Source organism: Haliotis rufescens, unplaced genomic scaffold (assembly GCF_023055435.1).
Source record: "Haliotis rufescens isolate VD_foot unplaced genomic scaffold, xgHalRufe1.0.p SCAF_5, whole genome shotgun sequence".
NCBI lineage: Eukaryota > Metazoa > Mollusca > Gastropoda > Lepetellida > Haliotidae > Haliotis > Haliotis rufescens.
Genome location: NW_025964223.1, coordinates 1,189,800 through 1,213,732, shown reverse-complemented (window position 1 = coordinate 1,213,732; position 23,933 = coordinate 1,189,800). Strand labels below are relative to the sequence as shown.

Genomic DNA, 23,933 nt, shown 5'->3' with positions numbered 1-23,933 from the left:
TTCTAAGACGGCGGTCGTGATCAGTGCATTTCTCTAAACGGGAGCAGCTCAAAAGAATTAAGAAATAATGGGTAAAAACAAATTATTACACTCGCATGTGTGTCAAGCTGAAACTCGTGGAAGATTTAATGTATTACCACCGCTCTCGCTCGGTAAATTCAAGAATTATGACTCTCGTTTCGTAAAATCAGTCTGACACACATGCTCGTATTATAATCTTTATATGTCCCCTTATCATTTCATCGATAATGCCTACATTATTTGGCTATTCGTAGTTTTTTTTACCGGGGTAATTCAAATGTTCTATATATCCTAAATGTTAAACGTGAAAACATATCAACACTATGAGATTATTCTGCTAATATCACCATATCCTGCTTCAGAGTAGGATAAAGACAAATTATAGGCCTAAGTGAAAATTTTGTTCTACAAAATGGCACTAATCATATTTCTTTTATATTGATCCCTGTCCTAATTCCATTTCCTGAAATATGATGTGTTAAACCATAGATCACTTTCAACTGCTAGGCTCGAACTAAGAAAACAATCCGTCGCTGTGGTGGTGGTGGTGGTGGTGGTGGTAGAAGGGTGACGTGGGCCAACAGAAGGTCTATTTGCGCCCAACACATTCACTTAACTTAGTAAGAATCACAAAATATTATATCGCTTAAAAAAACACACACGAAAATCGCTCTGATAATTTAAAGGAGACGTCAGCATATGTAATATTCATATGGATACTCAATCCAGTTTCCCGCTAAGTGAAGGGTTGTCGCCCTTAGTATACAAGAACGATAACTTCGTCTCACATCCGGTTTATCCACATGGCGAGGTTTTGGGGTTTGTTTATAAATACAAACTACGATTCTGATAAATATCGACAATGAATGTTGTTCCCTGTCTGGCGTGGGTGAAAAGAGGTGTTGCAGAAAGGAATCCACACAAGGTAAGATTACAACTTCGGCAGATCGGTTAAACGAGATATTATCAGGGAAAGGGACACATATGTTCATTTAAACGTTAGTGTCAGCAACCGTTAGTTACTTTACTTTCTGTTCTAGGCTGTCTCGAATATTATTAGATAAGTGTAATGGATTTGGTCTATTTGCAGCGAGCCCGTATTCTCTAAAAAGTTTTGTTTCAACAAATATATTAATAATAATAATAATAATAATAATAATAATAATAATAATAATAATGTGGAACATATTGCACTGTAACATATTTGTGTGTTTGGATACAATAAATTATTTCGCTGAAGCTATGCTCTGTGGATTAATCATGTATCTAATAACACAGGAAATCACAGCTGTAACAAGTAAATTTGGCTGAAGGGGTCATTGTCGTCACGGGTATCACAGATATGTATGTACCTCAGGTATGTGTCTGTATACAGAAATGTACCCTAGCCAAAATCAGAATACAGAACAGTACCCGGTACACTGACCTTCAGCTAAGATGTGGCCCCGCCCTCGTATAATACATGGGTCTGTGAAACAATATTTTTATGTGTGTACAGCTACACATTCCTGTACCTGAAACTACTGACTGAACAAACACTAACTGGGTACTTCATTAAGGTTAGCACCAGGTTCACGAGGGTAATGGATAGGCCTTTATACCAGGATGAATCTAGAAATGGAAAACTGCAGATACAAGTGAAGCCCTATATACCGGGTGAATTTAGAAATGGAAGATTGCAGATCAGCCGTGTAGCATACACCAGTCACACTGCAGTCTGCCTATAGATGGTGCATGTACTGCAATACTTATCAGCATTGATACGTAATGGTGTGTGTAAACATATCAGATCTTGCTGAACATATGAATGTGGCCTGAGACACAGGTAACAAGTCCCAAACAATATATTGCGTGATATATATCCATTTGGTCGCCTCTTATGACCAGCAAAGGTTGTAGGGAACCTATTCTAACTGAAAATCCCCACGGGGGAGACCCGTGAAGATCTGGGTTAGAATACGTCTTCAGCAACACATGCTTGCCATAAAAGGTGACTATGCTTGTTGTAAGAGGCGTCTAATGGGATCGGGTGGTCAGGTTCGCTGACTTGGTTGATGCATGTCATTGTATCCCATTTGTGTAGATCTATGCTCATGATGTCAATCACTGAATTGTCTGGTCCAGACTCAATTATTTATAGATCGCCATCATATAGCTGGATAATTGCTGAGTGTGGTGTTAAACAACAAATCACAGAGGAAACAAGCTTTTCAAGATCTTGAGCAATTTCATAATAATTTGGAATATCTGCCTATTTGTTTCAGGTTGAGCTTGACAAACAGGATTTGAAGAAAGTTATTCAGGCCACTCGAGAGTATGTAATACATCATCATCGCATTCCTTTAGTCAGAATCTGACTCACGATGCCTATATAATGATTATAAAGCATAGGCTTGATATTCTTGCAATTGTGAGTGGTCAAATGGCAATTCATAGATCACTGTTTAAGATATCCTTCAACATGTTGTTCATGATCCTTCTATGATGGAAAAATTGAATGGCCAGCAATTGTCAATATGATGGAAAGAAATATAGTTTTTTTGCAATAAGTGAGTGGAAAAAGTATATATAGCAGGTAAAATATAAGGCACTGCACGCCTACCACTCACACCAATACATCATTGAATAATGCTATCCCGGTGTCACAATGCCTCTATTTGTTCAGAGAGCTGGATGAACTGGAGGATGAATATGATCCAGAAGATGAAGAAGTGCAAGCCGCGGGAGGCCACAGAAAAATAAAAGAAGAAGTTGAGGATACAAGTCAGAAAACAAAAAAGAAAAAGAAAGCCAAAAAACGGAAACATGAGGAGGAGAAAGAAGATGAAGAAGTAGAGGATGAGGACATTGTTTCCAAATATGGCCTGGACGATTATGATGACGAGGGAGATGGTATGTGTTACCGTATTTTCTTGAGTATAGTGCGCACTGAAGTATAATGCACACACCCCTCTAGCTGATTCAGTATTTTGGAAAAAAAATATCAAATATTAGGCGCCAAAATTTACACCGTATCCTTTCAGCGAATTCGGGTAAACAAACGTGTGATAAGAAACTTGATCAGTACAAATTGGAAATTTGAGGTACCAAATCACCAGACATGTTGATCTACCTTTTAATTGTATTTTTTTGTTCTGATTAAGATTACCCTGTGTATTTTCTTGTGAACTAAGTCGGAAACAGCAATCAGATGTACACACTTAATCTTTGAATCTACCGGTGATTCAGTTAAAACTTACTCAATAATATAACTTTAAATGATTTTAATGCAAGGATCGGGAAATATTGTATCTGAAACTATTTATCAGGAATAATATATTCCAATATCATGTTATTTTATTAGCAGCTTTAATGAAATATATTAAAAATAATAATAACCCTAAGCATAGCTGATTGCGATTGCCGGTTATTTTTTTTCACATGAAACAATTTGACCAGTCACCGTAGAGGCTCCCGCGCACGTGATTGCGAGAACTACATGTTGACGAGTCAAAGTATGGCATTTATGATATATGTATCCATTCTTTGTCAACTAATGTTTGTTTCAAGACGTCAATATTGGTAATCTGACCGTGGTTGCTGTTACTAACAGTGAGTTGTGCGATCTTCCAATCGCTTCACACACGATTTCGTGGAAATTAGTAAAACAATAAAATTAATGAAATAAGTTGCAAACATAAGTCCAGATATACAATGAACACTTTTTATAACCAGCTGTAGAGAGTGTAATTACATGATTAATTTGCAGACTTCAGTAGGGATTTGTTGACATGGTATTTCCGGTGTTACGTGCTCACAGTAAAAGATCAAAACTCATTATGGCGTGTATAATGCGCACCCCCTTCTACACAGCTGTTTTTTTTTGGGGGGAAAAGTGCGCACTATACTCAAGATAAAACAGTATTGTTCTATATGGCACTGATCTTGCGGTTAGACAAATGTGACCCACCAGGAGAAAAGAGACCTCGCGGGTGCTAGGAGACAATTGTGCTATGACGCCATTAAGATGTTTCATGTCAACTTACTTCAGTGAAGATCTTCCATGTGTGTGCAGACTGTACAAAAATATCTTTTTTTTTCTCTCGTTATTTTGTTAAGTAATTCTACAATGAATTGGGAAATTACTCGATTCTGATTGGTCAATCAGAGGCTATAAGTTAAATATAAATCCCCTCTGATTGAAACAGTTTGTTTGATGGCTGCATCACCGCTGAAGCTAACATTCGTTAAATAGTACCTTCGGTAGGCATATCTAAATAATTATACCTACAATTACAGGTTACAAAATGCAAAGTTGCGGTTACTACAATATTCAAAGGATGTGTGGCAATACATTTCATGCAGAAAACACGATAGAAATCTACGAAGAGAATGTATTTTAGGTTTGGGGGACAACAGAGAGCTTTGAATTTGGTGCTTTTCTACATAAGACTGTGACGTCATATCTTTTGCATCACAATGAGCAATATCAAGTCATAATTGGTATGTGCGGTGTAGAACGAAAGCTTTGCAAAGCTTGCTTAGTTTTTTTAAGGGGTGCCCACCTCATGTTAGTTCACGTTGATGTGCTTATATGCTTTCAATGCCTGTCATACGTTCGAGTGAAGTATTACGGTGTAAACAAACTGCCTGAGCATATACAGTGCCATATTTTGTTTAAAGGCTGCTGTCGATGTATCCGTAATTCACATGGACAACCCACTCAAAAGACTGGACTCAATCCATGCCGCTTCACTCAATATATTTGCTAGCACCAAAGAGTTCATGTTTTATTTAGTCATGGTAAAATGGAGATAAACATACTGTGTTTTCAATATAGAGCTAGGTTACCTGCAGATTTAACCGCGCTAACTTAAACAGTTGAAACCTCACGCTGCACATTTGGTTCCAAACTCAATTTAGCAGGGTGGTAACCTAGCTCTCCATTGAAAACACAGTATGTTTATCTCCTAATTAAATATCTCCTAGTTTTGTTTTGACTTAATGAGGATATATTCTGATTCTGTGTTCTTATTGCTGGCACTGCCGACTGGGGTCCTAGTAGATGAGGACATTGTTACAGTCAGGGTGACAAAACATTTCCATAGCTGCATGTTGTAATTCAATTAGAACATTTTAGACCTGTTTTAAAACATCTTTTATGCTGTTTTTGTTATCAAAGAAGTGCGAACTCACCGAAAGGCAGAAATAGCTATGTATTTTCATGGTAGTTGTGTATATTTCATTTGAAAAAGCAACCACAGGGGCTGAGTAAAGGACAGTGATCGATGACACCCGTACACGGGGCATGTAAAGCGCTCTTCAGTGCAAAAGTGAAAAAAATAGTTTTGTAGTTGGAATTAAAAATCCACATTTTTAAATAGGTCACCCTGACTGTTTCATGTCAACAATATCTTTTTTTCGAGTGTTGTAGTATAATGTAAGTCTAAAACAAACTTATGATAAGAGATTTTTTGGTACACGTCAATTATGTAAGTTTAAGTGAGTGTTACAATGTTCCCTTTGCTTCCAGAGGATGCCCTCATCAGTGGTGTCGGGGGGCTGTCGTTCTACGCCAGTAATGAAGAAGACCCCTATGTGACAGTGCCCAAAGATGTAAGTCTGTAATACTACAATATGGTGGCTCTCGGTGGAGCTCTGTATGGTGCTCAGCATTAATTGTCTAAAACAAGGACTGGTCGGCTCGGAGTCAGTATACTGTGTCTGAGTGGGGTATTCATGTTTAACTGCGGCATGGTATCTCAGTGAGCTAGCACTATAAATCGGCATCAGTCCGGACTAGTACAAGCAGCCACACACACACACACACACAAGTGCATGCGTGTCGCTATATAAGTGCAATAATCTTGGACACGACATTAAACCCCATTTCACCTCACCTCACTTCTTTGTGGAGCTTATCTCAGGCTGTGTTGTCGTTGGTCCATTGTGAACTTTGACTGTCCACATCTTCCCTTAACAGCTGCAAGACCTGAAACTGTCTGGATGATAGGTGAAACGAGACAGCAAGGTCACGATACATAGGTCACGATATGATATGTATCACGATACTCATATTTACGTCAAATCACATGGAAACTTCTTGACAATAAATATTTCAGAGCAGGTTCAGAAGGAAAAGCTGGCTGTAGACACATGTTCGTTGTGGCTATTTTTAGTAGTGAACTTGAAACGCTAATTATAACACACTTTGTGATATCTGACTGACATAAATGCCAGGGGTCATTAAGCGAATAGTGAGTTGTTTCTTTTAGCAAGTGTATCATCTTGTATCGATACAAAAAAAATGTATTGTTAATCGTATCATCACATGAAAACGCATGATGCACTGGTGCACCCATGTATCGATTCCCCCCTAATGGATGATGAGAGACGTGTACGGTTATCATGGTTATCCAGTGTATCATGTCGCTATTCTGTTGTGACAAGTACCCTGGACCCGATCATGCAGCTTCTTTGGGTAGTGACGTAAGCACCTCCATCACACGTCCCAATAACCTCCCACAGAATTCATCTCTCACATGGTTCATTTAATGGAAGGTAGTGAGATGGGGTATAATACACTACATAGTCATTACCCTGGAGTAATACAGTGTACTTTTGTTAATAAAAGACTAGGTGCATATTTATGTAAGGTTTGCTACGCAAAATAATTTGTTCAAGTTTCTTCACAGATTTGTAACCATGGTAACTGTTCAATACCATTAGTAGCGGTAATCAGATCCTGGATGCTGTCGTTTCCCATATGTTTTAGCTAAAACTAATGTAAACAATAGTGAATGAAATTTTGAATAAAATAACTAAAATAGATTACAAACATTAGTTCAGGTATATAATGAACATTTTGTTTAACCACAGTGTTCCCATTTACCGGTAAATACCAGTAAAATTAGACTTGGACCGGTAATTCATGTGACTGCCAGTCCCTGTGGACTGTCAAATAAAGTACCTCATGAATCTTTATTGTTGAACAAAACATCGGCGATATTCATATAAGAATATTTTTCGAATGAAGTCAGCTTGTCTGTCACCATCAGGGTTTCCCTTTGTCAATTTTAGTGCAAGGAAATAACATTTTGCCTTGCTTCGAGGTTAAATATGTATTTTTAGCGACGTAGTGTAAAAATATTTTTAAAAGGAGAAATTTGTGAGTGGACTTTGTGTGAATGACGTGTAGATCTAACTAAGTTACTGCAAAGATGACGTCATTGCATTGAACACGATGTTGAAGAATTAAAACCAGGTAATTTTCATACGTTTTTTTTATTTGTTTCAAAGCCAGCGGGAACGCTGAACATGTTGAACCAGATAGTCTAATAATGGGATTAATTTGCACACTTCAGTTCAGATTTGTTGACATGGTATTTCCGGTATATGCTCATTGTGGCGATATGACAAAGATATCTTTGTTCGTTAACTGTGTTTAATCACTGTAAGTGTAGCTGTGTACAAGAGTGTGGCTGGTGCCATGTGTTTGCAGCCAGCAGCATGTTCGTGAGAGTTCTCTCCCCTATCCTGTCTTTTGCTGAGGCCCATTAAAGGATGGGGCCCATTTAGGGTTTAGCTAATACCACACTCATGGTAATGTCTTTGCATTGGGGAAAAACATCAAAACTCATTGTATGCATGTATTATACCCACCCCTCTCTTCACAGCTTTTTTACAAACAGAAATGCACACTAGACTCAAAAGAATATGATAGATGGCGACCCACTTTTAACTTGAAAGTAATCAGGATTTTAGTTCAGGTGAAAGTAGTTCCTGTGAAAGTAGTTCCTAATGAGATCCATGCTAATTAACCAATCACATGCTAACAGCATACAAGGCAGCCAATCAAAATGTAGATAAAATATTTCTCCATCTACATGATCTAGTGTTTGCAATAACAGTCTACTGTGTGTTGCCCGTGGAGACAAGTATTAGACAATGACTCTTCTCTTCTAGGTTGACAGTGATGAAGAAGACTTTGAGATCAAACCCATGGACAACTTGGTGCTTGCCGGCAGAGCTCACAAGGACCACTGCTTCCTGGAGGTGTATGGTGAGTGAGTCTAACCTTTGTGGGTAGCAGTCGGAGACCTGTCAGTGCACTAGATATAATGTATACTATGTATTCTAATGTCTTGTTAGTTTTGTTGCTGCGTTTACTATATATGCAGAGCTCCAGATAACTTTTTGAGCAATTGAGTTTTTACTCTAGGGTTTCTATTTTAATTGGGTTATTTCATTTTTCATTGGGTAACCAATAATTTTTCACTCATCTACCCATAACTCTATTGGGTTTTTCCCCCAAAGAGTGAACATTTTAAGATTTTATAAAAAATGAAATAATATTTTAGTTTATTGAAAGTAATTGGGTTTTGAATATTTTTGGTGGGGGGTTGGGTAATTTACGCAACTACGCTGCTTATCTGTAGCTCTGATATGTTTAAGTAAAATGATAGCACTTTGGTATATTACCATTTATTTTCGAATGGAACAGTTTGATTAGTCACCTATGGCGATCAGCCGATCAACAGTCACAACATGAAAGTTTCTCACGGTCTTACTATTTCAGTTGCTAAAACAGTATTTTGAAATACAGTAGTCAATAACAAGTATCAGCGTTTTAAATTCCCACCTGCCCGACTTTCCCAGACAGGCTGTTTTGACATCACAATCCCCTGTGCAGAGTTACATCCCTTGGGTGTGCCAGAATCCTGTGCAAGTGAGTTACAATCCATGACATGCCATGATAATGATTTATGGATTTTGAGCTGGTAGCACCATGATATAACTGACATATTTTGCTGTAAGGTGCTAAACCACTCACTGATGCATTAGTTTTTTATATGTTTTGTGTTTGTCCGTCAGTGTACAACGAGACGCTGGGGAACCTGTTTGTACACCATGACTACCTTCTGTCTTCCTTCCCCCTGGCGGTCGAGTGGCTTAGCTTCAGCCCAACAGATTCCTCAACAGGTAACACGACTCTCCACGGTATCCCCCCAACTCTTCACGGTATCCTCCCAACTCTCCACGGTATCCTCCCAACTCTCCACGGTATCCTCCCAACTCTCCACGGTATCCTCCCAACTCTCCACTGTATCCTCCCAATTCTCCACGGTATCCTCCCAACTCTCCACGGTATCCTCCCAACTCTCCACATTATCCTCCCAACTCTCCACAGTATCCTCCCAACTCTCCACGGTATCCTCCCAACTCTCCACAGTATCCTCCCAACTCTCCACGGTATCCTCCCAACTCTCCACGTTATCCTCCCAACTCTCCACGGTATCCTCCCAACTCTCCACGTTATCCTCCCAACTCTCCACGGTATCCTCCCAACTCTCCACGGTATCCTCCCAACTCTCCAAATTATCCTCCCAACTCTCCAAAGTATCCTCCCAACTCTCCACGGTATCCTCCCAACTCTCCACAGTATCCTCCCAACTCTCCACGGTATCCTCCCAACTCTCCACTGTATCCTCCCAACTCTCCACTGTATCCTCCCAACTCTCCAACTCTCCACAGTATCCTCCCAACTCTCCACGGTATCCTCCCAACTCTCCACGGTATCCTCCCAACTCTCCACGGTATCCTCCCAACTCTCCAACTCTCCACAGTATCTTCCCAACTCTCCACGGTATCCTCCCAACTCTCCACGGTATCCTCCCAACTCTCCACGGTATCCTCCCAACTCTCCACGATATCCTCCCAACTCTCCACAGTATCCTCCCAACTCTCCACAGTATCCTCCCAACTCTCCACGGTATCCTCCCAACTCTCCAACTCTCCACAGTATCCTCCCAACTCTCTACGGTATCCTCCCAACTCTCCACAGTATCCTCCCAACTCTCCACGGTATCCTCCCAACTCTCACAGTATCCTCCCAACTCTCCACGGTATCCTCCCAACTCTCCACGGTATCCTCCCAACTCTCCAGGGTATCCTCCCAACTCTCCACAGTATCCTCCCAACTCTCCACAGTATCCTCCCAACTCTCCACGGTATGCTCCCAACTCTCCACAGTATCCTCCCAACTCTCCACAGTATCCTCCCAACTCTCCACGGTATCCTCCCAACTCTCCACTGTATCTTCCCAACTCTCCACAGTATCCTCCCAACTCTCCACGGTATCCTCCCAACTCTCCAACTCTCCACGGTATCCTCCCAATTCTCCACAGTATCCTCCCAACTCTCCACAGTATCCTCCCAACTCTCCACGGTATCCTCCCAACTCTCCACGGTATCCTCCCAACTCTCCATGGTATCCTCCCAACTCTCCACAGTATCCTCCCAACTCTCCACAGTATCCTCCCAACTCTCCACGGTATCCTCCCAACTCTCCACAGTATCCTCCCAACTCTCCAACTCTCCACAGTATCCTCCCAACTCTCCACAGTATCCTCCCAACTCTCCAACTCTCCACGGTATTCTCCCAACTCTCCACAGTATCCTCCCAACTCTCCACGGTATCCCCCCAACTCTCCACTGTATCTTCCCAACTCTCCACAGTATCCTCCCAACTCTCCACAGTATCCTCCCAACTCTCCAGGGTATCCTCCCAACTCTCCACAGTATCCTCCCAACTCTCCACGGTATCCTCCCAACTCTCCACGGTATCCTCCCAACTCTCCACGGTATCCTCCCAACTCTCCACAGTATCCTCCCAACTCTCCACAGTATCCTCCCAACTCTCCACAGTATCCTCCCAACTCTCCACGGTATCCTCCCAACTCTCCAGGGTATCCTCCCAACTCTCCAACTCTCCACAGTATCCTCCCAACTCTCCACAGTATCCTCCCAACTCTCCACTGTATCCTCCCAACTCTCCAACTCTCCACAGTATCCTCCCAACTCTCCACAGTATCCTCCCAACTCTCCAACTCTCCACGGTATCCTCCCAACTCTCCACGGTATCCTCCCAACTCTCCAACTCTCCAAGGTATCCTCCCAACTCTCCACGGTATCCTCCCAACTCTCCAACTCTCCACGGTATCCTTTAAACTCTCCACGGTATCCTCCCAACTCTCCACGGTATCCTCCCAACTCTCCAACTCTCCACGGTATCCTCCCAACTCTCCACAGTATCCTCCCAACTCTCCACTGTATCCTCCCAACTCTCCACAGTATCCTCCCAACTCTCCACAGTATCCTCCCAACTCTCCACAGTATCCTCCCAACTCTCCACGGTATCCTCCCAACTCTCCATGGTATCCTCCCAACTCTCCACAGTATCCTCCCAACTCTCCAAATTATCCTCCCAACTCTCCACTGTATCCTCCCAACTCTCCACGGTATCCTCCCAACTCTCCACAGTATCCTCCCAACTCTCCAAATTATCCTCCCAACTCTCCACAGTATCCTCCCAACTCTCCACGGTATCCTCCCAACTCTCCACAGTATCCTCCCAACTCTCCACAGTATCCTCCCAACTCTCCACGGTATCCTCCCAACTCTCCATGGTATCCTCCCAACTCTCCACAGTATCCTCCCAACTCTCCAAATTATCCTCCCAACTCTCCACTGTATCCTCCCAACTCTCCACGGTATCCTCCCAACTCTCCACAGTATCCTCCCAACTCTCCAAATTATCCTCCCAACTCTCCACAGTATCCTCCCAACTCTCCACAGTATCCTCCCAACTCTCCACGGTATCCTCCCAACTCTCCACGTTATCCTCCCAACTCTCCACAGTATCCTCCGAACTCTCCACGGTATCCTCCCAACTCTCCACGGTATCCTCCCAACTCTCCAAATTATCCTCCCAACTCTCCAAAGTATCCTCCCAACTCTCCACAGTATCCTCCCAACTCTCCACAGTATCCTCCCAACTCTCCACATTATCCTCCCAATATGGGCAGGTAATTATGCCGCTGTGCATGGAGCCAGTGATAGAGACATGTATTAACCCCTTCTCTGATATGGGCAGGTAATTATGCCGCTGTGCATGGAGCCAGTGATAGAGACATGTATAAACCCCTTCTCTGATATGGGCAGGTAACTATGCCGCTGTGCATGGAGCTGGTGATAGAGACATGTATAAACCCCTTCTCTGATATGGGCAGGTAACTATGCCGCTGTGGCCACCATGGAGCCGGTGATAGAGATATGGAACCTTGATGTGGTGGATTGTCTCGAGCCTGCAGCTGTGCTTGGCTCAAAACAGGTCAAAAAGAAGAAGAAACGGGTAAGCACTTTTGATGCTTGACTGCCCTGACAGCAAGCATGAGCTGTGATGCTTGACTGCCTTGACAAGCATGAGCTGTGACGTTTGACTGCAAGTATGGGCTGTGATGTTTGACTGCAAGTTTGAGCTGTGATGTTTGACTGCAAGTATGAGCTGTGATGTTTGACTGCAAGTATGAGCTGTGATGGTTGACTACAAGTTTGAACTGTGATATTTGACTTGTATGAAGAAGTGTGTGATGTTTCTCATGGTGTGTGAGGACGTGTATGGGAATTTTTATGGTCACGTGTGTGATGATCCTTCTAATGATGTGTTTGACTGGAAGTATGAGCTGTGATGTTTGACTGCAAGTTTGAGCTGTGATGTTTGACTGCAAGTATGAGCTGTGATGGTTGACTGCAAGTTTGAACTGTGATATTTGACTTGTATGAAGAAGTGTGTGATGTTTCTCATGGTGTGTGTGAGGACGTGTATGGGAATTTTTATGGTCACGTGTGTGATGATCCTTCTAATGATGTGTTTGACTGGAAGTATGAGCTGTGATGTTTGACTGGAAGTTTGAGCTGTGATGTTTGACTGCAAGTATGAGCTGTGATGGTCCACTGCAAGTTTGAGCTGTGATGTTTGACTGCAAGTTTGAGCTGTGATGTTTGACTGCAAGTATGAGCTGTGATGGTTTACTGCAAGTTTGAACTGTGATGTTTGACTTGTATGAAGAAGTGTGTGATGTTTCTCATGGTGTGTGTGAGGACGTGTATGGGAATTTTTATGGTCACGTGTGTGATGATCCTTCTAATGATGTGTTTGACTGGAAGTATGAGCTGTGATGTTTGACTGGAAGTTTGAGCTGTGATGTTTGACTGCAAGTATGAGCTGTGATGGTCCACTGCAAGTTTGAGCTGTGATGTTTGACTGCAAGTTTGAGCTGTGATGTTTGACTGCAAGTATGAGCTGTGATGGTTTACTGCAAGTTTGAACTGTGATGTTTGACTTGTATGAAGAAGTGTGTGATGTTTCTCATGGTGTGTGTGAGGACGTGTATGGGAATTTTTATGGTCACGTGTGTGATGATCCTTCTAATGATGTGTTTGACTGGAAGTATGAGCTGTGATGTTTGACTGCAAGTTTGAGCTGTGATGTTTGACTGCAAGTATGAGCTGTGATGGTCCACTGCAAGTTTGAGCTGTGATGTTTGACTGCAAGTTTGAGCTGTGATGTTTGACTGCAAGTATGAGCTGTGATGGTTTACTGCAAGTTTGAACTGTGATGTTTGACTTGTATGAAGAAGTGTGTGATGTTTCTCATGGTGTGTGTGAGGACGTGTATGGGAATTTTTATGGTCACGTGTGTGATGATCCTTCTAATGATGTGTTTGACTGGAAGTATGAGCTGTGATGTTTGTCTGCAAGTTTGAGCTGTGATGTTTGACTGCAAGTATGAGCTGTGATGGTCCACTGCAAGTTTGAGCTGTGATGTTTGACTGCAAGTTTGAGCTGTGATGTTTGACTGCAAGTATGAGCTGTGATGGTTTACTGCAAGTTTGAACTGTGATGTTTGACTTGTATGAAGAAGTGTGTGATGTTTCTCATGGTGTGTGTGAGGACGTGTATGGGAATTTTTATGGTCACGTGTGTGATGATCCTTCTAATGATGTGTTTGACTGGAAGTATGAGCTGTGATGTTTGTCTGCAAGTTTGAGCTGTGATGTTTGACTGCAAGTATGAGCTGTGATGGTCCACTGCAAGTTTGAGCTGTGATGTTTGACTGCAAGTTTGAGCTGTGATGTTTGACGGCAAGTATGAGCTGTGATGGTTTACTGCAAGTTTGAACTGTGATGTTTGACTTGTATGAAGAAGTGTGTGATGTTTCTCATGGTGTGTGTGAGGACGTGTATGGGAATTTTTATGGTCACGTGTGTTATGATCCTTCTAATGATGTGTTTGACTGGAAGTATGAGCTGTGATGTTTGTCTGCAAGTTTGAGCTGTGATGTTTGACTGCAAGTATGAGCTGTGATGGTCCACTGCAAGTTTGAGCTGTGATGTTTGACTGCAAGTATGAGCTGTGATGGTTTACTGCAAGTTTGAACTGTGATGTTTGACTTGTATGAAGAAGTGTGTGATGTTTCTCATGGTGTGTGTGAGGACGTGTATGGGAATTTTTATGGTCACGTGTGTTATGATCCTTCTAATGATGTGTTTGACTGGAAGTATGAGCTGTGATGTTTGACTGGAAGTATGAGCTGTGATGTTTGACTGGAAGTATGAGCTGTGATGTTTGACTGGAAGTATGAGCTGTGATGTTTGACTGCAAGTTTGAGCTGTGATGTTTGACTGCATGTTTGAGCTGTGATGTTTGACTGCAAGTATGAGCTGTGATGTTTGACTGCAAGTTTGAGCTGTGATGTTTGACTGGAAGTATGAGCTGTGATGTTTGACTGGAAGTATGAGCTGTGATGTTTGACTGCAAGTTTGAGCTGTGATGTTTGACTGCAAGTATGAGCTGTGATGGTTTACTGCAAGTTTGAACTGTGATGTTTGACTTGTATGAAGAAGTGTGTGATGTTTCTCATGGTGTGTGTGAGGACGTGTATGGGAATTTTTATGGTCACGTGTGTTATGATCCTTCTAATGATGTGTTATACAGTTATGATGTGTTTGGGGGCCACGGGTGGCCCAGCCGTCTAAAGCGCAGCGATTCGCTGTGCAGAGTTGCGTCCCTTGGGCACGCCAGAAACCTGTGATTGTGGGTTCAAATCCCAGTTGACCCCGATTATGTTTCAAGGTTTGTCAGCACCATGCCCGTGCTCGTGGGTTTCACTGAAGTGGTAAACGTCTAAGACCTGCATCACTTGGGGATTTCCTCCCACTTTAAGCTGACACGCCGCGATATAACTGTAATACTGTTAAAAGCGGCGTCAAACCCAACTCACTCACTCACTCATTATGATTTGTATGTTATAAGGAGATGTGTGTGACATGTATGACATTTATGGCAACGTGTACAAGAACATACATGGCGACACGTACACGAACGTGCATGGTCACATGTTGAAGAACGTGGATTGTGACATGTACAAGAAGGTAAATGGCGGCGTTACAAGAACCTGAATGGTAATATGTAATAACATTTCCCTTCAGCCAGGAGCAGCACAAAGTCATACAGAATCCGTGCTGGACTTGTCCTGGAATTCCGTGGTTGGGTAAGCTTTGGTTTTCTTAAATTTTTTTTGTTGCATTTCATAATGTTTTTACAAAACAGAAAACAGTGACTTCCATGTTACAAATAAAGTGTATGTCATGATGACCAATATTGATAGAATCTGTCTGAACTCCCACTCATCAGGGCTGTACATGTGGGGATGGGGTAATACTGCTTCAGTCATTCTGGAAGATCTGGAACGATCATGGAATATGCTTTGTGTCTTTTCGCTGGTATTTAGCCAAAGTTCCAGTGCTGTCTAGATTGTTTTTACTTTGCTGCAATCCCAAAACAAACGTTCAGTCGTTTCTATGTGCGTGTCACAAATGCTACATATATTGCTGTCTACATATCCCATTTTTGATAACATATTTTTGGTAGGTAGGAAGTGGTCTTGAATTCTGTATTGAAACCATTGAAGCTTAGTATCTAAAGTGCACCTACAGGGTATGCTGTTATAGTTTGTCCAGTCCTCTAAAGATATTTCTACTTTTAAAAGATTTTCCCCTGTTATAGAGTGTTGATTTTTTACATAATGTTTTTAACTAAATGTTAGTAAAAGTATTGAGTGCCTTTTTCACATTTCTGTAGGTGTTATATATTAAAGGATCTAATGGGATTTAAGAGGGGTCTCAAATTCTTCCAGCTGATACTTTTGTTTCGGCAGTATTGTGTTATAGAGTTTATAATGCCCATGTATGTCAAGGAATTTGTTTGTAAATTAAATTTCTTAACAAAAGATTCAAAGGATAGAAATTTTCCTTTCTCTTCTGGTTGGGTAAGTTTCCAGGAGATTCAGGCAATCCACCATTCTTTGACATCAATCAACCAGGGTATCTGACACGGTCGTGGTCAGATGACGAAACCGTGATTACTAGAGGATTAACCCCCTTAACCACCAACTGAATGCACAAATATGTTCCAATTCTTTTAGAGGTGGGAGGGTTAATTAATGTCTGTTTAAATATTGTTCATGGCATTGATTGTATTTTATGTATTTACACTTAGCATGTTTTACCATCCTTGGTATTTTAGATTGAAATAGTGCAATAAACTTATACTTTGGTTAACTTTTAAGCCCCGAGGCTCTTGTTTATAATTTCGCAGAATTTCTTTCTTTTTATTGTATCATGACATAAATGACACAAAAATGACAAGTGTTTTTTCTCATTTGGGCTACATGTGTGTTGTGATCTCTGTCATGCTGACTGTATCTGCTGCTTCTCTTCAGTAACGTGCTTGCCAGTGCATCAGCGGACAACACTATTGCATTGTGGGATTTAGCTGAGCAGAAGGTTGTCACTTCAATCAGACAGCACACGGATAAGGTGAACAACATATTTATGTAGATAAGTATGTATGTGTTAATGCCAGAGTATAACCTGTCTCTAACTGATGAAGTTACAAACTGATAACTGCATCAGCTTTCAATATGTCCACTAGAGGATTTGACATGGATGAGAGTAAATGGAGATAATTTACACGACATTCACTCAATCACTCTGTGTTCCAGGTACAGGCGATACAGTGGCACCCGCGGGAGGCACAGACACTCCTGTCTGGGGGCTTCGACCAGTAAGTACACATCATACAGTTGGCACATATTTCTTGAATAACCTGATCAATTTAGAACGATAATCTTGAAGGTATTTTGAAGTTAAGAAATTGTAGAGTTATTGTTCCTGCAATATTCAAAGTATTCGGATATTGGGGACTACAGCAGCCTTATACTATTGTAATTCTCTATCTACAGCTGTGAAATCCTATCTATTTATTGCAAACCACGGCATAACAATGGTTGTTGAAGGGGTGTCCCCATGATGTTTGCTTTCAGTGCATCTCATACATACATACTTATGTCAGTAAATTGTATGAATGTATACAGCAACATTGTCTCTCCTTATTCTAACTGTCAAGCTACTCAAAACAACCCATTCGGCTTCTTCTACCCGTGAAGATTCCAGGGTAGAATAGGTCTTCAGCAATCCATGCTTACCGTAAAAGGCGACTATGCTTGTCGTAAGAGGCGACCAACGGGATCGGGTGGTCAATCTCGCTGACTTGGTTCATGCATGTCATCGATCCCAATTGCGTGGATCGATTTTCATGATATTAATCACTGGATTGTCTGGTCCAGACTCGATTATTTACAGACCGCCGTCATATAGCTGGAATATTGCTGAGTGCTGCGTTAAAGAACAAACCAACCAACCAGTCAGTTATGACAAACCCCCATGATTCCATGCTTAATTTCAAACACTGAAGAGGCATCATTCTGTCCTTCAGGATTTATTCTATAGTGTTCGAACCTGGGGACCCCTAAGTGTTGTCTTATTTATTTTATTTATGACCCTTGCCTTTAAGTAATTTCAAACACTGTATGGCTGAGGTGGATCCAGGGTTTTAAGAAGAAGCTTTTTTTAAAAAAAGTGGGCTTTCTGAAGTTGGAACGTATACAAACACCAATACAGTCAAGTCTTGTTAATCTGACACTCATTAATCCAACAATCTGACAATCAGACACGAATGATGGGAAAAATTAAATCAGTCCTATTTAGATCTGTTAATCTGACAGTCTCACATTCCGACTCTCACACACCTAATTTGCAACGAAGTACCGAAATCACTCATTAATCAGTCTTGTTAATCAGACACAGTGATCAGCATACTCCATGGTCATCTGCAAACAACGTAACATAACAATATGAATATTTCCTTTCTCATTTACTGGTATTATTGCAATGTGTTTGTATCATTATCTATAATGTAGTGGTCCGATTTTCGATCACAAACATTGATACAACTTAATTTTGTTTATCCGATATACTCATTAATCTGACGTAATCATATGTGTCTGACATCGGGAGGTGGGGTACACGCCCACACACAGGTTGACACGAGGTGTCTGACATCGGGAGGTGGGGTACACGCCCACACACGGGTTGACACGAGGTGTCTGACATCGGGAGGTGGGGTACACGCCCACACACAGGTTGAGACGAGGTGTCTGACATCGGGAGGTGGGGTACACGTCCACACACGGGTTGACACGAGGTGTCTGACATCGGGAGGTGGGGTACACGCCCACACACAGGTTGAGACGAGGTGTCTGACATCGGGAGTGGGGTACACGCCCACACACGGGTTGACACGAGGTGTCTGACATCGGGAGGTGGGGTACACGCCCACACACGGGTTGACACGAGGTGTCTGACATCGGGAGGTGGGGTACACGCCCACACACGGGTTGACACGAGGTGTCTGACATCGGGAGGTGGGGTACACGCCCACACACGGGTTGACACGAGGTGTCTGACATCGGGAGGTGGGGTACACGCCCACACACGGGTTGACACGAGGTGTCTGACATCGGGAGGTGGGGAACACCCACACACAGGTTGACACGAGGTGTCTGACATCGGGAGGTGGTGTACACGCCCACACACGGGTTGACACAAGGTGTCTGACATCGGGAGGTGGGGTACACGCCCACACACAGGTTGACACGAGGTGTCTGACATCGGGAGGTGGGGTACACGCCCACACACGGGTTGACACGAGGTGTCTGACATCGGGAGGTGGGGTACACGCCCACACACGGGTTGACACGAGGTGTCTGACATCGGGAGGTGGGGTACACACCCACACACAGGCTCTGATGTTTATTGGTATGTGTCTTATGTCAGGACTGCCCGTGTGTACGACTGTCGGAGTCCGGAGGAGAATCACAAGACCTGGGAAGTGCAGGGTGAAGTGGAGAAGGTGCTATGGAACAACCAGTCCCCAGTCAACTTCTTCGTGAGTTTAGGTGCTATTTTCCAGAAACATGTTCTAGGCAGTGCTTCAAGACATTTTAGGGGGCACGGGTGGCCCAGCCATCTAAGGCGCCGCGATTCGCTGTGCAGAGTCGTGTCCCTTGGGCACGCCAGAAACCTATGATTGTGGGTTCGAATACCGGTTCGCCCCAATTATGTTTCTAGGTTTGTCAGCACCATACCCGTGCTCGTGGGTTTCACTGAAGTGGTTAACGTCTGAGACCTGCATCACTTGGGGCTTTCCTCCCACATTAAGCTGACACGCCGTGATATAACTGGAATACTGTTAAAAGCGGCGTTAAACCTCACTCACTCACTCACTCACTCAAGACATTTTGTCTGTAAGAGGAGGAGTGTAACCATGGTAACAAAACTCAGTGAGGGCAGGTTATTTTTTCATAAATTTTCCAGCACAAATGTTTTTTGTTTTTTTTAAGACATCTCAGCCCTTGTATTAAGACATGGTTAAGTTACTTTTTCTATGTAACAAATGTTATATTTGGTATAGCACTTTCTTAGTAAAGTACAGATTTGAGTACTTTTTGGGGTTGAGTCTTATCCAGGATTCGAACCCACACTGCCAGAGTGAGGCACCTAATCACCAGTACACAAAGTCAGCGTTCTAACCCACTCAGCCACCAAGGCTTCCATTTTTTTAAAGTACAGTAAACTACGCTTATAATGAACTGACGGATATAACGAACTGTTCTATTGGTCACATGACTTGATAAAAGATGTCTGTCAGTCGAAATGTGTGTAACGAACGACGGATATAACAAATTAAAATTAGTGCTTCCTTTGAAGTAGTTTACTGTAGTTCCCAACACAACTGTTTTTTTTTTTTTTATGACATCCCGGCCCTTGTATTATGACATTGTGGTTGTCAGGTGACGACAGATCAAGGCATCATCTACTACATGGACATCCGTCACGACAGTAAGCCAGTCTTCACGCTGTCAGCACACTCCGAGGCTGTCACAGGTGGGTTACCTCCCCTGACTCAACTAAACTAGATATGCACAGGTGCTGCTTTAAATGGGGCATATATATTTAACCAAACTTTTCTTGCCCTCATGTTAAAGAGTAGTTTGTGTCCCCCTGGGTCATGAGTGCCTAGTTGTTCTGATGCTGTAAATTCGCTGTGCATAGTTGGATCCCTGAGGCAGGTCAGAATCCTGCGTTCCTGGGTTTGAATCCTAGGCTCATGGTTACAGATCAGGCAAGGTTAAACCCAACTCACTCACTCACTAACTCATCTTGAATGAATGCCGCCATTTTGTTTGAAACAAATGCAAGTGATCTCAGAGGTGGAATCTAATTGGTCAATAGGAGGGACTTAGAAGGGGCATAACTCAAAGCCAATTCCAGTCTAGTTCGGCACAGGTGGAGTGTGGACTTTTATAAGAGTTAACTCCCTTGCCTCAGTAAGATGCCTTAGACAAGTGTGTTTGGTGGACATACGCCTTTCTTCAGCCAGCAGTGAATGGGTACCTGGATGAGGATGATTTATTCACAAACAAACCTGCTTAACTTTGTGCAAATGATGAATGAATGAGAACTCCTGGGTCGTGTGCACAAAGTGACAACAGTGCTACAGCAGTGTGTCCGTGTGTGTGTCAGTGTGGGAGTACACTTGTGAAGGTGAGTCCAGAAATAGTCCAACCAACGTGTCTCACCACGCTGTTGTTGCAGGTATTTGCCTGAGCAGTGCCACAAGGGGGTTGCTGGTGACGACCTCATCAGACAAGATGATGAAGGTTTGGGACATGGAGTCTGGCAAGCCGTCACTGGTATTGGAGCGGAACTTGAAGATGGTGAGTCACAAGTCTGAAATCTGCGTCAGAGACTCTCAGTCTCATAGGCTTAGAGAGGAGTTCAAAAGTTTCATATTTACTTCTATTTAGATCTGATCAGTGATCGATGGACCTTGTAAGTTAACACAAGTTGTTTATACAGGGGTGTTTGTGTTGCAGAGTGAGCTGTATTGTGTTGACAGCTGCCCCGACGCCCCGTTTGTGTTCGCGTTTGGCGGGGAAAAGGAGATGAAGGTCTGGGACATCCGGGAAAGTGCAACCGGTGGGTACTGAATACAGGGGTACTGACCACAGGGGTACTGACCACAGCTGCACTGACCACAGGGGTATTGACCACAGGGGTACTGACCACAGCTGCACTGACCAAAGGGACACTGACCACAGGGGCACTGACCACAGCTGCACTGACCACAGGGGTATTGACCACAGGGGCACTGACCACAGGGGCACTGACCACAGGGATACTGACCACAGGGGTACTGACCACAGGGGTACTGACCACAGGGGCACTGACCACAGGGGTACTGACCACAGGGATACTGACCACAGGGGTACTGACCACAGGGATACTGACCACAGGGGCACTGACCACAGGGGTACTGACCACAGGGGCATTAACCACAGCACTGACCACAGGGATACTGACCACAGGGGCACTGACCACAGGGGTACTGACCACAGGGATACTGACCATAGGGGTACTGACCACAGGGGCACTGACCACAGGGATACTGACCATAGAGATACTGACCACAGTGATACTGACCACAGGGGTACTGACCACAGGGGAATGGTGGATGACATGACTCTTAAACTTAACAGGCTTGGATTGGGAGCTGAGAATGATAATCGAGTGCACACTGACCAAGGTAATAAGAATGTCAAAGCACCAGTTAGCAGCCTAGATGGAAATTGGCGCTATATAAATAGATTTTAAATTTTTATTATTATTATTTTACATTGCAGTGAGGAAGCACTTCCACAGTCGTATGTCTGCGACTCTACAGGCGGAGTGCAAAGGAGACGACAAGGATTTACCTGACGAACTGGAAGAGGATATGATTGCCATGGCAACACCAGACATGGCTGCAGATGATGAGGAAGAAGAAATGATGAAGGAATTGGGGGAGACAACAGGCGGGCAGGGGAAGAAGAAGAAGAAGAAAAAGAAGAAGAAACAAAAAAAAGGAATTCTTGAATATTGATTGTACATAATGTAATAAATTTATCATATGTAATACAGTGTCTTGTTTGATAGGCATCTCTTTAGTTATGGATGACAACTCCTTTATTTTACTGTTATAATGTTGCCAATCAGTCTTGCTGAACAATAGTATAAGGATCAAAAGTATTCCGTCAAAACATATTTCAGATTGCATAGAATGACGCAATAAACTCTTTAAAACTGTAAAGGTTTGAAAACAAACTGTCACATTTCAAACCAAAACAGTTGCAACACACAATCAGAATCAAACATAGCATGTATCAACAGAGGGCTAAGAATCAAATGCTGAGAAAAGTGACCAAGTTATTTTTGTCATCCTTTTTTATAGCAATAAATTCCTCGATTGACTATATGTTTTTAAGTAGTTTTAAAAGTATATCTATTTTCAGTTAAATCTTTTTACAGAAGTTGTGTCTACTTTGTAATGAAGCGTCGGTTACATTTGTGTTTGGATATGATAGTCAACCCAGGACTGCAATTACCTTTCACAATTAAAGAATATATTTTCAATTTGAGGAAATGGTTTCACACCATGAACGAATCTAGGTCAACAGAAAGTCAGCTGGAAACTAGAACACAATCATCGAGAACAATCTGGAGTTCGTCTCCTCTGTGTCACTTGTCACCCATCTTTGGCCACTGCAGACCCAGGAATTAGAGGCTGTGAGTGCATGTTCCAGCAATATTCCAGCTATAAAAAGTCAGCACCAGTTTGTCATGTGGTGCCAGATTAATACTCAAAATGCATAACCCAAACCTAACAATACACAAAACTACCAACACATGAGAACCACGGGATTGCATTTTATTTGTTTGTTTATTAATGCCACAGTTAGCAATATTCCAGTGTTATGAGGGCGGTCTGTTAATAATCAAGTCCAGACCAGACAGTCCAGTGGTTGACATCATGAGCATCCATCTACGCAATTGGGATGCAATGACACGCATCAATGGGCCTGACCACCTGATCCTGTTAGTCACCATTTACGGCAAGCATGGGTTGCTGAAGACCTATTCTACCCAGATCTTCACCAGTGCACGGATTAATGCATGTGCAAGCTTTTGCACCTGAAACATCATGACTAGACATACAAAACCTGGGAATTCTCCATTGACAAACTGCTAGTAACTGCCAAGTCGTGCCACCACTAACGGAAGCACAGTGGAACAATGTTTGTCTGACAGTTGACAGTTGGAAGCAGGAGAATCGCTGTAGCTAGCTTTATCCCACTACCTCATTTGTTTTGTGGCAAACATGTACAACAACGCAATTCCAGGATTGCGAAGAATATATACCACTCCAAAGAAGTTAAAAAACACCTTTCTGTCATGACAGATTATCTATAGTCATATGAAAAATATCGGGTGTATTTTAACTCCCACTTGTATCTGGTATACGTGACCAGACAGTGGGGAAAGACCTCCTTGAGGGAGGTGTCCGAGTGTTCTTTTGACACATCAACATGGTCAACTGCAATGCCAGTGATGTCAAACACACAAGGTATGGCCTAACCAGCGTTGGAGAACTGTTTGTTCAAGGATGGATTCAGTCTCAAGATTTATGCTGTATCCAGCTGATGGTAGAGCCAGGGGTACCAACAGCGCCATTAACATGTCGCCGCCAACTGCATGCAGGCGCTCGACAGATTTGGTGGTGGCAGAGTAATGATATGTGAGGTAATCTCC

General features: G+C 42.7%; 1 protein-coding gene across 1 annotated transcript; it reads left to right on the top strand.

Annotated features, from left to right (window-relative positions):
• Nucleotides 1–790: 790 nt before the first annotated feature.
• Nucleotides 791–22,260, top strand: LOC124111831 (periodic tryptophan protein 1 homolog). Its single transcript, XM_046471674.2, has 15 exons — nucleotides 791–946; nucleotides 2,286–2,335; nucleotides 2,687–2,913; nucleotides 5,534–5,616; nucleotides 7,966–8,062; nucleotides 8,875–8,982; nucleotides 12,072–12,193; nucleotides 15,333–15,394; nucleotides 16,625–16,721; nucleotides 16,907–16,968; nucleotides 19,080–19,191; nucleotides 20,096–20,189; nucleotides 20,901–21,022; nucleotides 21,182–21,284; nucleotides 21,989–22,260. Exons 1-15 carry the CDS (start codon nucleotides 884–886, stop codon nucleotides 22,225–22,227), a joined length of 1,641 nt encoding a protein of 546 aa, XP_046327630.2. The 5' UTR covers nucleotides 791–883; the 3' UTR covers nucleotides 22,228–22,260.
• The last annotated feature ends 1,673 nt before the right edge of the window (nucleotides 22,261–23,933 follow it).

Bases quoted from the DNA above. Each gene is read 5' to 3' on its own strand.
- LOC124111831 (XM_046471674.2), top strand. From the start codon at position 884: ATGAATGTTGTTCCCTGTCTGGCGTGGGTGAAAAGAGGTGTTGCAGAA. The intron at 15,395-16,624 runs GTAAGCTTTGGT...GCTTCTCTTCAG, and splicing joins TCCTGGAATTCCGTGGTTGG to TAACGTGCTTGCCAGTGCAT. The intron at 20,190-20,900 runs GTGGGTTACCTC...CTGTTGTTGCAG, and splicing joins ACACTCCGAGGCTGTCACAG to GTATTTGCCTGAGCAGTGCC.